Source organism: Alosa alosa, chromosome 19 (genome assembly GCF_017589495.1).
Source record: "Alosa alosa isolate M-15738 ecotype Scorff River chromosome 19, AALO_Geno_1.1, whole genome shotgun sequence".
Taxonomy (NCBI): Eukaryota; Metazoa; Chordata; class Actinopteri; order Clupeiformes; family Clupeidae; genus Alosa; species Alosa alosa.
Genome location: NC_063207.1, coordinates 17,281,260 through 17,301,590, shown reverse-complemented (window position 1 = coordinate 17,301,590; position 20,331 = coordinate 17,281,260). Strand labels below are relative to the sequence as shown.

The 20,331-nt window shown below is 40.9% G+C and overlaps 4 protein-coding genes across 7 annotated transcripts; 3 read left to right on the top strand and 1 right to left on the bottom strand.

The window, feature by feature from the left end:
- The first annotated feature begins 723 nt into the window (after positions 1-723).
- btbd9 (BTB (POZ) domain containing 9) lies at positions 724-6,594 on the top strand. 3 transcript variants are annotated; one of them, XM_048227542.1, is made up of 13 exons: positions 724-989; positions 1,303-1,370; positions 1,943-2,056; positions 2,140-2,352; positions 2,822-3,185; positions 3,432-3,699; positions 4,104-4,326; positions 4,759-4,878; positions 5,026-5,135; positions 5,389-5,578; positions 5,936-6,043; positions 6,129-6,207; positions 6,305-6,594. In XM_048227542.1, exons 3-13 carry the CDS (start codon positions 1,971-1,973, stop codon positions 6,464-6,466), a joined length of 1,923 nt encoding a protein of 640 aa, XP_048083499.1. In that variant the 5' UTR covers positions 724-989; positions 1,303-1,370; positions 1,943-1,970; the 3' UTR covers positions 6,467-6,594. The 3 variants fall into 3 exon arrangements, with proteins under 3 accessions (XP_048083499.1, XP_048083498.1, XP_048083500.1); XM_048227541.1 differs by lacking the exon at positions 1,303-1,370; XM_048227543.1 differs by lacking the exons at positions 1,303-1,370; positions 1,943-2,056.
- Positions 6,595-6,695: 101 nt separating this feature from the next.
- On the top strand, positions 6,696-8,742 carry LOC125283950 (putative nuclease HARBI1). The gene is made up of 4 exons (XM_048227544.1): positions 6,696-7,743; positions 7,823-7,938; positions 8,045-8,156; positions 8,253-8,742. The coding sequence occupies exons 1-4, from the start codon at positions 7,308-7,310 to the stop codon at positions 8,624-8,626; spliced, it is 1,038 nt and encodes a 345-aa protein (XP_048083501.1). The 5' UTR covers positions 6,696-7,307; the 3' UTR covers positions 8,627-8,742.
- Positions 8,743-9,069: 327 nt separating this feature from the next.
- LOC125283951 lies at positions 9,070-11,143 on the bottom strand. Its single transcript, XM_048227545.1, has 6 exons — positions 10,810-11,143; positions 10,075-10,258; positions 9,856-9,926; positions 9,571-9,765; positions 9,387-9,484; positions 9,070-9,193 (listed from the first exon to the last, which is right to left on the bottom strand). Exons 2-6 carry the CDS (start codon positions 10,245-10,247, stop codon positions 9,110-9,112), a joined length of 621 nt encoding a protein of 206 aa, XP_048083502.1. The 5' UTR covers positions 10,248-10,258; positions 10,810-11,143; the 3' UTR covers positions 9,070-9,109.
- Positions 11,144-14,819: 3,676 nt separating this feature from the next.
- On the top strand, positions 14,820-18,776 carry LOC125283948 (toll-like receptor 13). 2 transcript variants are annotated; one of them, XM_048227539.1, is made up of 3 exons: positions 14,820-14,901; positions 15,599-16,218; positions 16,951-18,776. In XM_048227539.1, exons 2-3 carry the CDS (start codon positions 15,620-15,622, stop codon positions 18,572-18,574), a joined length of 2,223 nt encoding a protein of 740 aa, XP_048083496.1. In that variant the 5' UTR covers positions 14,820-14,901; positions 15,599-15,619; the 3' UTR covers positions 18,575-18,776. The 2 variants fall into 2 exon arrangements, with proteins under 2 accessions (XP_048083496.1, XP_048083495.1); XM_048227538.1 differs by having other exon boundaries at positions 15,599-18,776.
- The last annotated feature ends 1,555 nt before the right edge of the window (positions 18,777-20,331 follow it).

Sequence of the window (20,331 nt, the reverse complement as noted above, 5' to 3'; positions counted from 1 at the left end):
TTACACAATACGGTGATTCATGTGAACACACTCTCAGAAGACAGATGATCTACACATTTCTGTTGGTTTCAGAAATGAGCTGTAGGCAAGGAGCGCTAAGGCTGTGTCATGCTGTCGTTGGCTTTTCAGCCTAGAAAGTGACAGTTTCACTGGGGTTGGTATGCTACCATGATGAGCAAGCATGTCACAATTGAAGTAGTGCTTGGTGCTATGATTGTAATTTGAAAAGATAAAATAATTAAATTTATTTCAGTATTCTTTGTCAAGCTGAATTAAACTGTTCATCCTTGTGAAATGTGCATACTCTTATTTTTTTCTTGCATTGCATTCATCTGGTCTGTCTCAACATGGTCCCAAAGATTTTATTTTTTTTTAATCTGGATGGAAAATAAACTCATGATAATAACTCAATAATACAAGTTTTAAAAGTCAAACTTTTTAGGCTCAATCTAGGCCTAGTAGGTCTAGTCTATTCAGCAAGATAGTTTGGCAGGCACTTTCACAGGTGTGGTCAGATAATAAAGGTATGTAACGTTACTTTGTTATGGTGGTAACATTAATTGGTAATGGCCTCGGTTTTTTGTTGTTGCGCCAACAGTCTGGAAATATGTACATTATCGTTAGAAAGTATTACAAATATTTTTTTTCGGTTTCTATAATTAGAAAACCATCTGGCAATCTACCACAGAAGCGCTACTGCCAACAGTTGCGTAATCTCTGATGAGCAAATACTTCCCATAATTCCAATCGGCCGGAAACAACAGGCTACTCCGAGCAGCTCCTTCGTTCCTTAGCTACAAGCCGTTTACTCTTGTGTTTTGACTTAATTATATGCTTTAACGTCGGCGTGGAGTCATAATAAACCCGTTCTTTGCATAGGAAATAAATACAAACATTTGGACTTTGGAAGTATAACGTCATTGGATAACATTAGAATTGAGCATAAGGACACTGAGTGGCTAGCTAACGAGCTAGCCATTTCATCTCTGGTAAGACCTGTGATAACGTTAGCTATCTTGAGCTATTCGACATCCCCCAGTGTATGTCATGCAGTCAATCATCTATGCATAACTTGACTCGAAAACGGATATATGCTGTTCTTCTATGACTTGGTGCTGGCCAGTGTTATCTAGCATGCATGTATTTTTGGAAATGTTTGATAAGCATGTGCTTACGCAGATTAACGTTATATGTTGCTAGCCAATGTTATGTCTGGGTAACGTTAATGCTAGCCAGCTGGCCAACAGCTAATGTTGGCTGCACCATTTGACTGAGGCTTTTGTTTTGGTTTTTGCTCATCAGCCATCAAGCTAATGCCACGCCCACTTAAGCAGTCTGGTCTTGGTAAAGTTGATATACGACCTCGACAGGTAGTAAGGCTTATAGCTAATTGTAATATTAGGCAATTATCAGCTAGTAATTGTAATGTTATGCTAGCTATGTGGTGTGACCTAGCTATTTATATCGTACTAACGGTAGCTTTCAACACTGGGGAGGCAGGTGGCATACCATTATGCCCTCCCTATTCGTTTCGTTTCGTCTTTCGTTTCTTCTATGAGCTGGTTAATAGGCTATTCTTTTGATTTAATGGGGTTTAGCCAACTGTTTAAACCCTATTGCGACGCGGTAGTTGGCTGGGAAATCTGACATTGTGAGATCATTAAAGGTGACCCAAATCACCATTCACTCTAATATTGCTTTACTAATATTGCTTTACTGAGTTTGTGTAAGACTGAGTTCGTGTTCGTGTCCTTAAAAAAGCTCCCAAGGGCCAAATCTCCCAAGGGTAACACAATGGAGGGCACTGGAATAGGGAATGTAGCAATCAGTGTCTGGACTAATAAATCCATCAATGGTTTATTGTTTTGAAATATAGCCATACCCCTCTATGCCCTCTTGAAACTTATTTTGTACCTATGTTTTATCCCTGCTCTGTTCAAAGACAAATTTATAGATATGGACAACTGTGTATGTGTACACATTTACACAGCATGAGTACTATAGCGACAATGCAGTCAGTATGCCCAATTCATTCTGATGACACTGCAAATGGAAGGTAAGCACCCTTGTGTGAATTGACTGTGTTGTTGACTGTGCTCGCACTCCTCCTGAAGCTAACGTGTGCGTATGTTTCTTCAGATGTGACGATCCCATTCTAGTGGAGACCATGAGCAACAGCCACCCTCTGCGGCCGCACAGCTCGGCGGCTCAGATCGACCACATGCACCTCCTCTCCGAGCAGCTGGGGGCGCTCTTGCCAGGGGAGGAGTACAGCGACGTCACACTGGTGGTGGAGGAGAAGCGCTTCCCTGCCCACAGGGTCATCCTGGCAGCTCGATGCCATTACTTCAGGTACCTTGGCAACACAGGTTACCACGGCTGACCATATTCAACAATACACGATCACCACACCTGACCATATTTTCTTATACGTTCACACTCACAACCGTATACTCTTACAGCGGGGTTACACTGGGTGCGCGATTGAAACGCTCCGTTTGCGGTGCGTTAAAATACATACAGAAGACTGGTCTAATTTTTTCAAATGTACACACCGCTATCATGTCTGGTGTAGCCAGTTCCATTGATTATAGTGGAAGCTCATTGTTGCAGCAAACGCTCCACAAATTACGTGCCACCAAACACACATTTCTTGTTTCTTTCTGTGTAGAAGCTACTTATGTTATCACTCCACTACACTGCCTCTGCTTCTCACCTTTTTTGCTATGGAAGACCCATGGGTGTTTATATGCGATTAAACCGAAATTAACTGTTTTACTCCTCTGTCTCTTCCCTCATGACCACCACCTTCTCCTTGCAGAGCCCTGTTGTACGGCGGGATGCGTGAGTCCCGTCCGCAGGCGGAGGTGCGCCTGGAGGAGACGCACGCGGAGGCCTTCTCCATGCTGCTGCACTACTTGTACACGGGCCGGGCCAACCTGGCGGAGGCGCGCGAGGAGACGCTGCTGGACTTCCTGGGCCTGGCGCACCGCTACGGCCTGCAGCCGCTGGAGGCGTCCATCTGCGAGTTCCTGCGCACGCTGCTGAGCACGCGCAACGTGTGCCTGGTGTTTGACGTGGCCAGCCTCTACTGCCTGAGCAGCCTGGCCGAGGCCTGCTGCGCCTACATGGACCGACACGCCCCTGACGTCCTAGAGTCCGAGGGCTTCCTTTCCCTCTCCAAGGTGAGAATGCAAGACGTATTACAAACTATTGAAAGAGACACTTAACACAGGAGATACTTTCCCAATCATTTGACTCTAGCTAGTGTTCTAAACCATGACCATTTGATCTTCACATCTTTACTTCTGCTATATGTATCCGTTTAATGTTATCCTTTTTCATGCTCTTCCTGTCTTATGCTACCCTCTCCCAACACCCCCACCCCCCAACTGGACTCTCTTGCTCTCCCTCTCTCGTGTGTCCTGCAGACTGCCCTGCTGACGGTGGTGCGCAGGGACTCGTTCGCTGCGAGCGAGCGGGAGATCTTCCAGGCCCTCTGTCGCTGGTGTCGACACAACGGGGAGGGCGCCGAATGCCAGGAAGTGATGTCGGCCGTGCGTCTGCCGCTCATGAGCCTGTCGGAAATGCTGAACGTGGTGCGCCCCTCAGGCTTGCTCAGCCCCGACGACCTGCTGGACGCCATCCAAACGCGTTCTGAGAGCCGCGACATGGACCTCAACTACAGGGGCATGTTGAGTGAGTGCAGCACCATCCTGACACATGAGCAACACTAATGGAACATTTTCTTTTGCCGTGCCAGTGTGGGTGCATGTGTAGCTACACAGGGGGGCCCTAATTGAAATGCTGGGCAAAGTGTGAAGTCTAACTAAAGCTTGCTTAATAAATATGCAAAATCTATTTGCAAATTTTATACCATGAGAAAGATCCTAAGCGCAAACAGCTAAAAGCTGTCTCAAGCAACATGATGCTGTTAGATAGAAGCTTTTATCCAAAATGACTTAGAATAACAATCAAGGTAACTGTGATCCGAGCAAGGTTTCATTAACATCTAGTAAAGTCTATCGAGCCAAACAGGTCATTTCTCACTTCAGAATATCCAATATGAGCTCAAACTCACAGAGCGCTCTTTGCTTTTGTAGTTCCAGAGGAGAACATTGCAACCATGAAGCACGGTGCCGTGGTGGTAAAGGGCGAGCTGAAGTCGGCCCTGCTGGACGGTGACACGCAGAACTACGATCTGGACCACGGCTTCTCGCGGCACCCCATCGAGGAGGACGGCCGGGCCACGGGCATCCTGGTCCGGCTAGGCCAGCCCTCCATCGTCAACCACGTGCGCCTGCTGCTTTGGGACCGAGATAGCCGGTGAGCACTGCGTGTACCACTCCATTACTCAGAAACATTTCTCTCTGCCTGCACTAAACACAAATATGAATGCAACATAGAACCACCTCAAAGAATTAACTCAGTTACAGTTCATTAGGGGAAATCAGTCAGTGTATTACACTGTAAACTATAGATGGTGCTGTGGATGGTGACATATTAATTTGGGCAGCATTTTTAGAGAGGGAATATGAGCATGAGTAATCACAGGATCATTTCAGTTCATGAAACACTCTGCACTGAGGCTGAATATATATTTATTGCATGTATATTTCTGCATTATCTACAGATACTGACCAATCTCTTTGTAGCACTCTACACCATTTCTAGTAGTCTTTTCTTCTTCTGGCCACAGTAACTTGTATCTGTGCCTAAGTCTCCTGTGTGGTTCTCTTCCTCCTCTCCTGGCTCCAGGTCCTACTCGTACTATCTAGAGGTGTCAATGGACGAGCTGGACTGGGTTCGTGTCGTGGATCACTCAAAGTTCCTCTGCCGCTCGTGGCAGAGCCTCTACTTCCCAGCTCGGGTCTGCAGGTAAACACAAACACACACACACACACACACACTTTTCCCTGAGAACATAAAAAGCATTTTGAAGCTACCAAGATATGTGGGTTTTTATCTCTGGAAATAGTGTCTTTATTTGGTGTGCATAAGATGTGATTTTGTGTGTGCTTACAGGTACATCCGTGTAGTTGGGACCCACAACACAGTTAACAAGGTCTTTCACCTAGTGGCTCTTGAGTGCATGTACACTAGTCGGCCCTTCACTCTGGAGAGAGGACTGCTCGGTAATACACATTTTATTGCAAATTCCCTGTGAACTAATGCAGAATATAATCCCTCTTTGTTCTTGGTTCTTGGTGAGCTTGCTCTCTGTCCCTATTTCTTTCCCACCAGTTTTAATCATATTTAGCCTGACGGATGCTTAATGTTGTAATGGCAGTTGCAATGTTGTGACTGTTGCCAGACCTTGATTGGATTAAAGGCCAGTTTCCCGTTAACGTGTGACTGAACTAAACTGAATTGAACTCTTCCCTCCAGTGCCCACGGAAAACGTTGCCACGGTGATGGCATGTGCCAGCGTGGTTGAGGGTGTGAGTCGGAGCCGGAACGCATTACTGAACGGGGACACCAGCCACTATGACTGGGACTCAGGCTACACCTGCCACCAACTGGGCTCCGGAGCCATCGTCATCCAGCTGGCCCAGCCTTACATGATCAGCTCCATGCGGTAATGGCATAAACACGCACACACGCACACACTCATCTTCAAGCCCATCTATATGCATAATTGTTTTCACTGGTAATAATTTGAAAATGAGTTTACACAGAGATCCAGGTCCGTGCAGAAATGCTTAAAGTGATTATGCACAGATTCTACAAGTTACACACACTCATGTTTAGGTTGCTGTAACTAAACATACTCACATATGAACCTTGTGATATTCATGTTGATGTGTGTGTGATGATGCACTGTTACCTGTTAAAAATCTTAACCCCCCCCCCCCCCCCCCCCCCCCTACTTTATTTCCATGACTTGTTGAGTTCACATGTACAAACTTAACATCATTTTTTCACGTGTTTGTAGGTTGTTGTTGTGGGACTGTGATGATCGTAGTTACAGCTACTATGTGGAGGTTTCAACCAATCAGCAGCAGTGGAGCAGGGTAGTAGACCGCACCAAAATAGCTTGCAGGTATGTGTCTATTCTGAGCCGTAGGCCATCATAATATTTGCACATCATGCTGGCCCTGTACTAATTCCCTCTTACCTCTCCTTAGGTCATGGCAGACACTGCTCTTTGATGGGCAGGCTGCTTCCTTCATTCGTATTGTCGGCACCCACAACACTGCCAATGAGGTAGAATTCACACACACACAAAAAAAAAATCCTAATTCAGCTGAATAGCTCATTCTGCAGATTTGATGTCCTTATGCATAATGTTTTATATCTCCAGGTCTTCCACTGTGTCCATTTTGAGTGTCCTGCCCAGGTGGAAACGGAGGTGAAGGAGAACCCTCCGGGATCTGACCAGAGTGGCCCTGAGCCCAGCTCCCAGCATGCTCCTCTGTCCCGTACCCAGAGGCCTTCGTCCTCTCCCTCCTCCTCACACTCTTAGACTGACTTGATGTTTATCACGAACAACCCTCTGAGATGCTTCTCACATATGCTTATGATGTGCTGCTAAAAAAAGAGATGAATCTATGTAGGCTATATTTATAATAAAACTGTGGTGAATGGTGAAAATTGTTGTGGATTGATGCTGTGCATGACAGAGTTGTTTTGGGTTGAGGGTTAATGGCTATGGTTATGGTATTTAGCAGACGCTTTTGTTTTGTCCAAAGCGACTTGCAGAATTGTGAAGAGATATTTTATTTAGAAGATGAGGATTGTTGGTCTGATTCAGTGAACAAAGAGAAACCATATCAAAACTTCATATGCAATGAAGTTCAGTCAGACTTGGTCCGGCCTGAGAAAAAAACGAACAGTGTATTCCACAACAGTGCCTCTGGGGGCGTAACGCTTCAGCTTCCAAGTTCCAACCCTCCGACCAAAACATTGATCATGTGATGTTATGACGTTCCGTGGGTCGGTAGTACAAAGGCGTATTCGGGGCTGAGCACATCCTCTGAAAACTACACATTTTTGAAGTTGGTTTTTGAGGTTTGCCAGATGTCTTTAGGCTTTACGTTTATTAATATAAGAACGCCAATACAGTACATGTAATTGATGTCGTTCCTCTCTGGGGTGAGGTCTTAAAAAGTGTTCAGTATGTAGCTGCTGTGAGGCAGTTAGCTCCTGTAGCCGCCGTTTCACGAAGCCATGTGGCTTAGTTAATCGGATCAGTTTATTGACTTCTTGGAAAAGCCCTGGATTTCAGTGCACAATTTCAACAAGCTGACAATTGGTGTTCGTCGGTATGCCTACATGAATAACGTGAACAAAACACATAATAAGAAATGAACGTACCGTTTGTTAAAGAGGTTATTGTTGATGAAGGAGCAAACATTGTAAACAGAGCATTCAGAAGAGGACGCATTTTAATAGATCGACTAGACCCTTTAGCACATCCCGATGATTATTTGTATGATCAGTATCGATTTAGTCGCGAGGGAATTATTTACCTAGAACAGTTATTAGGACGCCACCTTGCAAGCCCGACGGAGCGAAGTGCAGCCTTAACTGTAGTGCAGACACTTTGTATAGGGCTCCGCTTCTTTGCCACTGGGACATATTTATATGCTGTTGGTGACGCTGAAAATATCAGTAAAGCTTCTGTTTCTCGTGCAATCAGAAAAGTTTACCTTGCTTTGAAAAGGTATGTCAATGTATTCATCAGATTCCCCGGCCACGCAAAAGTGGATGTAATCAAGGAAGGTTTCCTTTCAATTGCAGGTAAATAACACAATGAAGAGGCTAGTAACCTAGATTGAAACCTATTTAACACAGCTTAACACATGAAATGTTTCCACAGGGATTCCAGATGTCCTTGGTGTTGTGGACTGCACCCAGATTCCCATTAAATCTCCTCCTGGTCCCCATGAGGGTGATTACATTAATACAAGGGCCTTCTACAGCATCAATGTCCAGGTATAGCTAATCATACCCACTATAGGATAATGTGCAACAGTTAATGGATGGCCTATATATAAAGTTGGGGTAAAAGGAAATGATTTGCAGCGCTTTATGTTTTCAGATGATCTGTGACTCTACCTGTGTTATCACTAATATTGAGGCAAAGTGGCCTGGTGCTGTCCTTGATGACCGCATCTTCAAGGAGTCCAGTCTGTGTGACAAATTTGACCAAGGTAGTAACACATTGAATCCTGTGCATTTCAAAACATTACACCTTGCTCATTTGTAGATTGTATATTGTGATCTAATTGCATTGTGCCATCCCACAGGTCAATATGATGGCATCCTTTTAGGAGACACAGGCTACACCTGCAGGACCTTCTTCATGACACCCTACTCTGACCCAAGCCCTGGGCCCCAAGCACGCTTCAATGCAGCTTTGGCACAGACTAGATCCAAGATCGAAACTACCATAGGCCAGCTAAGAGGACGATTTCAGTGCCTTAAAGGCCTAAGGGTCGTGCCAGATAGGGCCTGTGACATTACAGTTGCATGTGCAGTACTGCATAACATTGCAACAATAAGGAAAGAAAGTGCTCCACCGGTCTGCCTGCAGCCTAACGATGACGTTGAGACTCTGTACCTGGACGAGCCTGAAGGTCTAGCTATGAGGGACAAGATAGCTGCCCAGAATTTCAGTTGAACATTTCTCCCATCTTTGGGTCAGATTCAAAGTGATGGTTATTTTATTACACCAGAGACATTGTTTGATGACACATTTTTTATTAAATTATTCTTTCTCCTGTGAAGAAAACACAATGTTTAGTTGGTTAAGCTGCATACATATGTAGAATGTAGACTTATCTCTCAACATCCATTTACTTACCAACTGCCTGTCTAGTAACTGTATTTCCTTCTCCACTTTCCTCATTTTGAGAGCCCGGTAGGCCATCTCTTGTTCCCTGTTCTCAATCTCTTTAATTAGGTAATGCCGGTACAGGGTCTTTATGTCTTCTTTGTGTCCCTGTTAAAGTAGGTATTTTATTTATATAGCACATTTTTTATGCACAAAGTGCAACACAAAGCGCTCTACAAGACATCGACACACTGATGCCGGACAGAGCGGCATCATTAAAGGAATGACCGCAATGGATGTTTATGTTTTGTTAATGCTTATGGGTACAACTCAATCCAGACACATAAGAATTACCTCTCCAGCCTTCTTTCCTGTAGGACAGCCTTTCTCCTGGGCACTGCTGGGGTCAAAATCCTGTAAAAAAAAACATTCACACTCAATTTTGTTTCATTTGATCAGAGTGGTTTTTATTTTTCATTTTTGTACATATCCTGAGATGGCTGTCCAAACATGGGCATATACTTAATTGGAGCCTCCATATCAGCCGACATTACAGACAACAGTGTTGTCACTAAATATGCAGCGCTTTTGCAAGAGAGACTCATACCTCATCCATGTGAGTGTCATTGGAGAACGTCTCATCACACACTGAGTGTTCAGGGTCACCCTGTGGCGGAGGCAGGAGGGTAAGAGAATGGCCCGTCACTGTTCAGACAAGAGTATTTGGCAATGAGTGAGTAATCCTATGACGCGTTCCGGAAAGGGTTGTGTGAAAGATGAAGCACACCCACCCCTGATGTAGGAGCTGATACATGCGGCAGCAGGCTCAGAGCTGGTGCCTCCTGGGATGCCCTCCACCATCGGCCTGCTGGAGCTATGCTGCACAACAAACTCCTCGTCAGATTCATCCGATTTGATGACGACATTTGTTTGTATCTCGTCCTCATCTTTCTTAATGTCTTCCCTTGTCGCTTTTTTCCTGTTGGCTGTTGACATGAAGATGGTTTTGAGATGTGAATCTCTTGATGATGAGGCAGCTCATTTGCAAATTGATAATTCCTTTATTGAGAACCTACCTGTTTGCACCAGATTTTTATATTTGATTTTCACTTGTTGCCATGTGCGCTTGTAGCCACTGCCAGATTGCCTGAGAAGTCATTTTCATGATATATCGTAAGGTAACAATTCCAAGAATTTATTGTGGTGAGTGTTATCAAAAAGTATACAATTCCAATTACAGCTGTTTTTCTGATTCAGCCTATTAAAATTTTCAGTTATGATTAAAATCCTCATACTTATTTAATCTGTCTGCAATTCTCTGCCAAGCTTCCTCCCTCATTTTTGATGCTCTGACAGTGTTGGACTTATCAGTTAGTATGGGTCGTTCTTCTGCATAGCCCGCTATAAGAAGTTGTTGCTCCTTTGAAGTGAAAAAGTGAGCCCTCTCACTTTTCTCCATGATTTCCATAATTTTATGATCTATAAAACAACCAGATAAAATGCTCATAGCACAACTCAAACTTTAAAACAGTACACATTTTCAGGCTGTTTTACAAAGTATTGAATTCCCACAACAGAGAAACTGGCCACATAATATACCCCACAACTTCAATACTTTCTGAAGTAATGCAAAATATCCTTCTGGGAGCTAGCTGTCTGACTCTGTGACATTAACCTAGGCTACAAGCCTACAAAGTATGGGGTATATTTAAGTACACATTCCACTGCAGTTGTAGGTCCCTACAGGAGGATCAATGGTTATACCAAAGGGCTGTCACAGCCTGGGAAACACATTTCAGAAAGTAGGCTAAGGAAAAGCTTGGGTGAAGGAACAAAAACAGTTTTTTAACACTTGAATGAATATGAATGGCAGATATTTCAGATCTGAACCCAAGACCATATTGATGTTGTATAGGATATTCTAAATGGTATATTTAACTGACTGTGATAAAACAGTCTCCTAGTAAATCAAGACAGGATTTTTAATCTGCTCATCATTGGCCTGGATTTTGGAGCGCATTCAGACTTACCTCTCTCTGTCCATATATCCTACCATAGCCTCAACATCCAGGGTTTGGTGCTTAATTTATCATCTCACAACAGTACAAGAGTGTGCATCAATTATTTATAGTATTGTTTTATTGAATAAAATCGCGCATTTAGCAGTCTGTGATCGTAATCCTCGTTCGTGAAACGCAGTAAACATGATCGAGGGTACTGGTTTAATGCGCAAGCGCCAATTCATTGACTGTGACGTGAGTTCGTCAAACGCGCCCAGGTTGGTGTTCCTGTTTCATATTCTTTTGGGAATAGGTTTACAATGAACAGAGTAGACGACATGGAGGACCCCTCTTTGCGGTTTATTTCTGCATAGCGTAATCTGTGGGTTTGACGTGACGTGAGCCTCACCATGTGATGCGTTTCAGCCAATGTTAATGCAGACCTATAAACTGCAGTGTCCAGTGTAAGAAATCCACACCATCTAATCTGTCAAGTGAATAATGAATTATACGTCCACCTCCTCATGTGAAGTTCATGTGGAAGGAGCTTGTGTGCACAGTTCAACAGATGGAAGCCAGTCAAAATAACAACGTGCTATTTCCGTCTAAACGGCCTCTGCCTTTTTATTAGGCTACATCATATAGCCTACTCTATCTGCCACAAGGGGGCTTCATTAGGCTACTTCAAACTGGAAGCTGTATTCTCATTCCCACGTGTTTACTAGCCTAAGCCTATGGCTTGAAGTTCAAATTGTGTTCAAGTCTTTTAGCCTTCACTTTAATGCCCTCCTTACACTGAAAGACTTTGCAAAGATTTGGAAAAGAATTTTGAAAGACTAGTCTCAAACCCTCTCACATCTAAAGACAAGTAATAGAGTTTTAAGTCACAGACTAGGATTTTGCAACAACTGATCTTGTAGGGTCAATACTTGTGCCCAAAAGTTAGGACTAGATTACCAGGGTCTAGATTTTCCAGGCTAACAATAGATATCAACAGGAACTCAAATGATAGCCTACTCATAGCCCTATCAAAGTCATATTTTTTTTGTTTCTGCAGCATTGTTTCATGCGTCACACCGACTGTGAAATCACACGAAAAATGTAAGGCCGGCTTTACTTGTCACATTAAGGCCTTACACTACAGCATCGACATCCAGCTAAAGCCCATCAACCCCCACACATAAATGTAACATGGAAAACATATAGTCTACTTTCACTGTAAATGGAAATGACTCAATGCTTTGTTTTAATTTTATCTGTGACAATAGACTGTATAAAATAGGTGACAGCACTATATCCTCAAGGAACCCAGACTGTGATCAATCAATTTTAGCAAGATAGCCTACCACACATTTAATCCTGCGGATTTCAAAATATTAGACCTTACCAACATGTGATGGGCAGGATTGCAGGCAGCCCAGTACTTTTATTTAAAATATCCTCCCATCTTTTGTCAGATTCAGAATGATGTGATTATATGAACATTTCCAGAGACAAAATTCTAAAAAATAAAAACCGTTTTATTGAAATTATTGTTTTTCCTGTAAAGAAAGCACATTGTTGGATATGCTGTGCATTCACATAATGAATTCATACCTTTGACCAGAAATTTCATCCATTTCTGGGTTTCATGTCCTCCTGAAAGCATACCAAATGCTTATCAAGTCACTGTTCTTTCTCCACTTTCCTCATTCTTGAGAGGGTCAGCCCTAGGTGCTGGGAAAAAAACAGCATGAACACCACTGCATAAAAATGGCACTAGATACTACAGACTAACATCTGCATCTTGTTGCAGACGTTAATGATCTCAGTTGCTGTAGGAAGTAAAGCCTCTTTGTCCTTTCTTGTGAAGATCCTCAGTGTTCTTAGACCACTCCAGTCACCTCAGTGCACCTCAGTGCTCATGTTTTACTGTTGTCTGTGGGTTTAGTCACATAAAAGGATATGGGGTTACATATGGGGTCTGTGACATACACTGTAAAAAGATTCTGTGGTTTTCACAGCATCACTACTGTATATGGAAGACATATTTATTGTAATTGAGTATGTTGCTGTAGTGTCACAATGGATTATGGTCAAAATTCGCCAAACTACAGTAATAAAAATTTGCTGTGAATCAAAACCTATTTTTTACAGTCTATGATCAAAACCCAGTAAATATCAATCTGACTCCTCCCTCTTGTCAACTTTGTGAAAAATCCAACATGGCGAACAATCGGTTGGGTTTTCTGCACATAAAACCCATAAATAAAGGCTATTTTATTATTATATTTTTAGATTTGAGGCTAGAATTAAAGGAAAATGCCGGTATTTAGCACTTTGAGTCCCTTTTCGGGTTTGTTTTGGATGAACTAGAGTGGTGGACACTGAAATTTTGACGATTGGTCCTGTCTCGACTTTTCTGACTCGTTTTAAACCGCCTTTACTGCTTCAGAGTGGCTGCCTACAGGCATGCACAAACATGTCCTAAAACAACCCTTAACGTTCGTTTTCAAAACGTTAATCGGTGATTTCACTCTTCCCATACATTTTTAAAAGAAGTAAATGGTTATACTATATTTCAGTCAAGCTTTAGTTGGTTTAGATACAACTGAACGTATGCAAAATGGATAGCTAATGTATTAACTTTGATTTGCTGTGCTGCATACTGGACAATAGATGCACAACATAAATTAGGCCCATATGAAGTATTAAAATGATTGTTTAAAATAGTCTATGTTTGAACAAATATTGAAGGGAATCAGGGGGAGCCAGTTCAGTAGCCTATGTCTTTGACAAGTAACCTAGACACAGGTAAAGAACAGTCAGCCTCAGCCAGTAGGCTAAGCACAACCAGACCCTTACAAAAAAACCTGCATTAGGCCTACTAAGTGTCAAACTGCAGATTTCTGAGTATCAAAACTGCAGTTTTGGAGGAAATATTTGCATTTTTGTGCAGTGTTTTGAACAAAACAAAACAACAAAACAGCATTGTACTGCTGCTGCTGCTACTTTATCTTCTACTGTCCTTATTGCTTAGTTGTGTGTTTTATATTATATACTTTAATTACTTTTTCTGATGTTAGTGCATGTTGTGTGTGATGTCTGTATGCTACTTTGAAGACCTTGAGACCTTGAATTTCCTCTTGGGGATCAATAAAGTATCTATCTATCTAAGCCACATTAGATCGACAGCTTGTGCATTGTGTTGATACCTTTCCACTGCAGGAACTTGTGGGAGTTTCAAGTGGATTAATATTTACAGGAACAGCCCAATGTTTAGCCTTCTTGGTCTATTGGTTCTCTGCGGTAGTACAAGACCTTACAGTCCCACAAGATGTGTAACCAAGATGTGTTTTGCTCTTTCATCTCAATGTCAATTCCAAACACGTCTAAACATGCACGCCTAAGTAAATGTTCCAGAAGGAATGGAATCCCAGTATCAATAATCCCCTAATTGTGATATGATTGGCTGGCAAAAGTTCACTTAAGGAACAGTGCCTTGTGCAACTTGTTTCTGAGTAGAAATGGGGAAATGGTCATCTTCGCACAGCAGGGATAAGAATACAACTTCAGTTTGAGCTTTATTGCATCAGATAAGTTTCAGTTCCTATTCAGAAATCAGACAATTCTCATGTCTCTCAAATGGTTTAATTGTACAGGATTAACATAAAAACCCATAGTTCATAATTTAAATAATTTAATGATAAAGATGTTCTATTGTCATGTGATAACTACATAGCATCACACATTGACCCCAAAATAATTAACATGATAAACACAGTATTGTGGTTGTTACCTTTAATGTTGTTTGTGTCAAGTTGATCAGTTTTACAAATCCAAACTATATCATATTTTTATTCATTATATTTATTATTATGTTTATTATGTTATTTTGTTTAGCCATTTAAGCTCTTCAAAGTTCTATTATGACCAAGGGGAGAGTACCGTATGTTAGTTTGCAACTGCAGGAGCAGGGAGTAGGAGGGAAGGAGGGAGGGAGAGAGAGAGACAGAGAAAGGCAGAAAGAAAGAAAGAAAGAAAGAGAGCGAGTCTCACTTCTCAATTCAGCACAGAAGAGGGAGATTAGTAACTACACTATCTGGAAGGATTTTTTCCAACATCACTTGACAAGCACCAGTGGTATGCAATGAAACATTATTTCTATATTCATGTGACATTTCAGAATGTTCATCTTCAGGGGGAAGCAAATGTCTCTGTTTACTATTTGTGAATTTATGGGACAATTGACTATACCTTACATTGTTTTAGAATTCTTAATTTGCCTATTGGTGTGCATTTCGAGAATGACACTTTAGACATTGCTCAACCATGGTATGACTGAACTTTCGCTCAAACTCCCTGTCTATAAATGAATGCACGTTTAAAACGTTGATAAGTGAAACATTCAGTTGGATGGTGAGTAGGGTGGACACCAAAAGCTTGTTTTATCAAAGACATGAACAGGAACCAACAAAAATGTATTAGGCCTATAGGCAATTCTTGGATTAGAGAACAAGCATGTTGCATTAATAGACTCCTGCGGAGAAAGAGAACAAACACAAATTTAACTTAGACTGTCATAGACTTGCATATTGAGGAAGTGACAGGCTACATTTTTTCTCTGGTGGAACAGGGTGTGGAAAGTCAAAAATGTGTTTTATTTACAAATTTGTTTAACATCAGATCAGGTTGAACTATAAAGGGACGGATAAATTACTGCTCTAGTTGCAAGTCGTTTTAATTACACTGAATATTTAATTGTTAAAAATGATAACCTTATATTCTTATATTTTTTAATTTATTTAACATTTATTAATAGTTGTAATTTTCATTACAGACTGACAAAATTGATTGCTGCATGGGCCTAGCTAAAACTGTCAGAGTCAGTATGGTGCCACGGATGGATGTCTTCCAAGGGGGGGACAGAAGCTATAAGAGAATCACCATGCATATAACTGTGCACATATGGGACACTGCTCTTCTCTGTTTTGCTCTCTACATTGTGGCTTGTGTTAGTCGTGTATCTGGATTCACATATGGGGTCTGTGAATTACATGACCCTGAGCAGTGTGGAGGACGTACCAAATTTTTCTGCTACAAAAGAAGTCTTGAGCATGTGCCACCAAAATTCCCACATAACGTAACTGATATAGACATTTCTCACAATAAAATAAAAGGGATAAAGAGTGAGGACTTCCAAAATCTTACACATTTAGAAACCTTAAACATCTCCTACAACTCAATCTCTTATGTGGAGAAAGGAGCTTTCAGAGACTTGATTTCCTTAACAGAATTGGGCCTAAGCAGTAACCGTTTGAGCATAATCACAAAAGAATTCTTCCAAGGCCTGACCAATCTAAAAGTGCTCCTCCTTGACAAGAACAACATTTCGACCACTGAAAATTCATCATTTTCTGTCTTCCACCACTTAGAATGTGTGAAACTTTCTGAGAATAAGCTAACAGACATGAAACTAATGCAACCCATTTTCAGAATACAAACATTGAATGAAATACATATTGCCTCCAACAACATCTCAAATTTTCAGTCGATTAATGTTTCAAATTCATCCCTCAGACTTCAAATACTGAATTTAGCTCACAATCCTCTAAACATTTTTAGGATTAGTGAAGATATTTTCCCCTATCTCCAGGCAATCAATCTGTCATACTGTTTTTCAAATAGAAATTCAGAATGGGAAGTGCTGAATACAAGTTTCTTCAGGAATGTAAAGAGGCTTGAAATGGCTGGTGTTAATGTCTCATTAGAGCGATTCAAGGTGATACTGCAAACATTTAATAACTCACTGGTCGCATTAACATTGAGCGCTGTACCTCTTGCAAAATCCCTTATAAGTTATACTTGTCATATTCCAACACTTACAACGCTTACTTTGAGAAATAACAACATCAGTAGCTTAAAAGGCACAGGGCTGGAGAGATGCTGTCAAATTAGGACACTGGATCTGGGCCATAATAGACTTGCTGATCTGGAAAATGTTTTGGCATCACTGACAAATCTTACTTTTTTACAACTGGGTTATAATAAATTTTCATACATTCCAAGTATGATACAAAATCTATCCATGTTGGAAAACTTAGATTTAGTATTCAATCAAATTGAAAAGTTAGGTTGTTCTACCTTTAAAAATCTTAACAATCTCAAAACTCTCCGCTTGTATAGAAATAGAATTAAAGTTGTGAAAGACTGTGTTTTCCAAGACCTGATAAATCTAAAAAAACTGTACTTAGGATCAAACTATATCAGTTTTTTAGACAGAGCCTTCCAAAATGGTCCTGCTAAATTGGAATATCTAAAACTAAGCTCAAACTCATTAGCTTCCCTTAAAACTAATGACTTCAGAGGTTTAAAATCACTCAGGACTTTGATTTTATATGACAATAAAATTAATTCAATTGATGACGGGACTTTTGATAAATTAATTAGCTTGAAAGTACTGAACTTGCATTTTAACAAGATAACAGATGAATCACTCAGACCAACTGTATTTTCAGAACTTTCTAATCTTTTAGAACTGACTTTACAGAATAATCACATATTAAAAGCTGAATACTTTCAAACACCTCCTTTTTATAATTTAACGTCTCTTAAAGTGCTTTCAGTTTTATCTCAGCGTCATCATAACAATCAGTCTTTTTTGCCCTATAATTTCCTACAAAATTTGAGACATTTACACACTTTTTGGGCCCAGAATGCTGGACTTAAATATTTGCACGACGATGTGTTCAAAGATAACACCCAGCTCGCAGAACTAGCCCTGAGTGGAAATGACCTCACAACTCTCTCTCTGAATGTATTCCTGCCCCTGCGAAAACTCTATAAGCTCCATTTAAAAGAAACTCGTCTAAAAACCTTAGATTTTCTTGTGCAAGCAAACCTTCAAGATCTCTATTATTTGCAGATTAGCAATAACCAAATTTCATCAATCAATGAAACAATTATCATGTCCCTTCCTGGGTTAAGGCTACTCGATATGCAAGGAAACACCTTCACCTGTGACTGTAGCAATGCTCAGTTCATCAAATGGTTGGAGAAAAGTAATTTCACACAAGTACTTGCCGCTAATACATACGAATGTAACAGTCCTCCCAATTTCAAAGAAACACAACTTTTAAATTTAGATGTATCTTCTTGTTCAGAAAACAATGAGCTTTATTATTACATATCCAGCACTTGTCTTGTGCTCCTGACCTTGATCATCTCTCTCACCTATAACTTCCTACACTGGCAAATAGTTTATGGCTATTATCTCTTCTTGGCATTTCTCTATGACAATAAGAAGAAGGGGTCTCACAAGCCATTAGGTTTCCAGTATGATGCTTTTGTTTCCTACAACAAGCATGATGAACTCTGGGTCACCAGTGAGTTGCTCCCCAAACTAGAGGGAGAACAGGGATGGAGATTATGTCTGCACCACCGGGACTTCCAACCAGGGAAACCCATTGTGGACAACATCGTGGATGGCATCTACAGCAGCCGCAAGACTATCTGCATCCTCAGCCAGCACTACCTGGAGAGTGAGTGGTGTTCCAGGGAAGTGCAGGTGGCCAGCTTCCGTCTGTTCGATGAGAAAAAGGACGTTCTGATCCTGTTGTTCCTGGAGGACATTCCAGTCTATCGGCTGTCCCCGTACTACAGGATGAGGGGCCTGGTGAAGAAGCGCACGTACCTCAGCTGGCCCAAAGCGGGACAGGACACACGGGTCTTCTGGGAGAAACTAAGAGTTGCCCTTGGTGCCAGAAGGGGTTCTGAGGAGGAGAATTCCCTCAGTGATGTGCAGAATGTCCTTTGATCCTTAAACAGTTACGCTTTCACAGGTTCTGTCAAGAGACAATGCCCTATGCTTATGTTACTTTTGATGAAAGTGATAAAATCATTGTAATCATTGTCAATCGTAGCTCCTTGTGTAAATTAACCCAACAGTTCTGTGTGATTTCAACATTTCAACATCTTTTTGTTCAAATATATTTTTTTAACTATTACAGGCTTCTTTAGTAAATTAACTGGCTTTTTTGTTTATTCTAGTACTTTTTTACTCTTTTACTAAATGAATGCTGATGTTGTTGAGTAATTAACATAATGTGAAAATCATACTATTAAAAATAGCACAAGAACATGTAAGTTTTCTTGCATACTGGTTTTATATGATTATAAAATCACACAAAACAATCAAATTAATGTGAATAATGTGAATTTGAATATATTCGAAAGAACAAAATAATATGGCTATTATAATATGGCACCAATTGCCGCCCCTTTCGTTTGAAAATTCTAAAACAACAATGTTTTTTAATACTTCAAATTTAACATTTGATAAATGAACCTTACATTTTTCAGTAGCCATATGTGTGTAGATTTGAACAAAATCTGGTTTGGTTCTTACCAGGGTTTTTCTGCCTGAAATATCCTATTTTGTTTACCATGCTCAGAGTTTAGTGCTGGGCTGGTGGGTACTATTAAACACGTCACATCAACAGTTAGACCGAGAATTCTCGTTGCAAAATCAAAATTCCACTGGAGCTCCAAGCGGATTTGTACAGCCTTACAACACTGTAGAGCTCTTTGAGTCACGGTAAAATTTGTTACATAGCTAATTTAGATACACTTATGGTGTGGGTGCTTGCGAATGGGTGCTTACGAATCTGCCGTCTTGGTTTGTATATTAAGTGACACATACACGTAAGAGGGCGGAAATAGGGGACGGTCGGTAATAGGTGATGTTCCGATAGTTCTTTCATCAAAGAATCCTCTATTTGCAGCAGTTTCAGCCTTGCGGAGCTTTAGCATCCTTCTTTGAGGAAAATTTATGTCATGCTACCAGATCTAATGTACCTCCCACAGGTGGAATTGGCTCGATTGGCAATTTCTTCATTCCATCATGATGACCCAAGAACTCAGTAAGACCCTTAAATGTGAAGTGTGTTTACATTGAATTTGTCCACTTTGTGTCCTCTCTGTTTTGGCCTCACATCTATGGAAATGATGTCAGAGAGAATAGAAGCAAACTGCATGTCTCAGTTTCATTTCATGTGAGGATTTCCAGACCATTCTTTTGACTTATGACTTATGACAACAAAACAGAAGTGATCATTTTTGGACCGCCAAGCACTTTCTATGTGAACTAGTTCAAAGTTCAGTTCACAAATTTTAAATTAAACTAGTTCAGTTCATAGTTCATAATTCAAAATTTTGAACTGTTCACACTTTCCAAAAATGAACTAGTTCATAATTCTTTTTTTTTGTTCATATGTTGCTGCGAGCTATTATTTTTCAAAATGATTGCCACAGCCCATATAGAATGCAGTTAATTTGGGTTGAGGATCTATCTTGACTTTCTTTTTTTTACATTTATTTATTATGGATTTTGTTCATTTTACAAACAAACAGAACAATACAAAACATCACAATAGCACACAATAAGGCACATTATAAAGAAGCAACAGCAACAGAAAAGATGCTGGTTATAAAGCATAGATATAGCATATGGTTTGTACTTACACAAATTCCACACTACAATCGTAAAGATTACATTGTATATACTTCAAAATA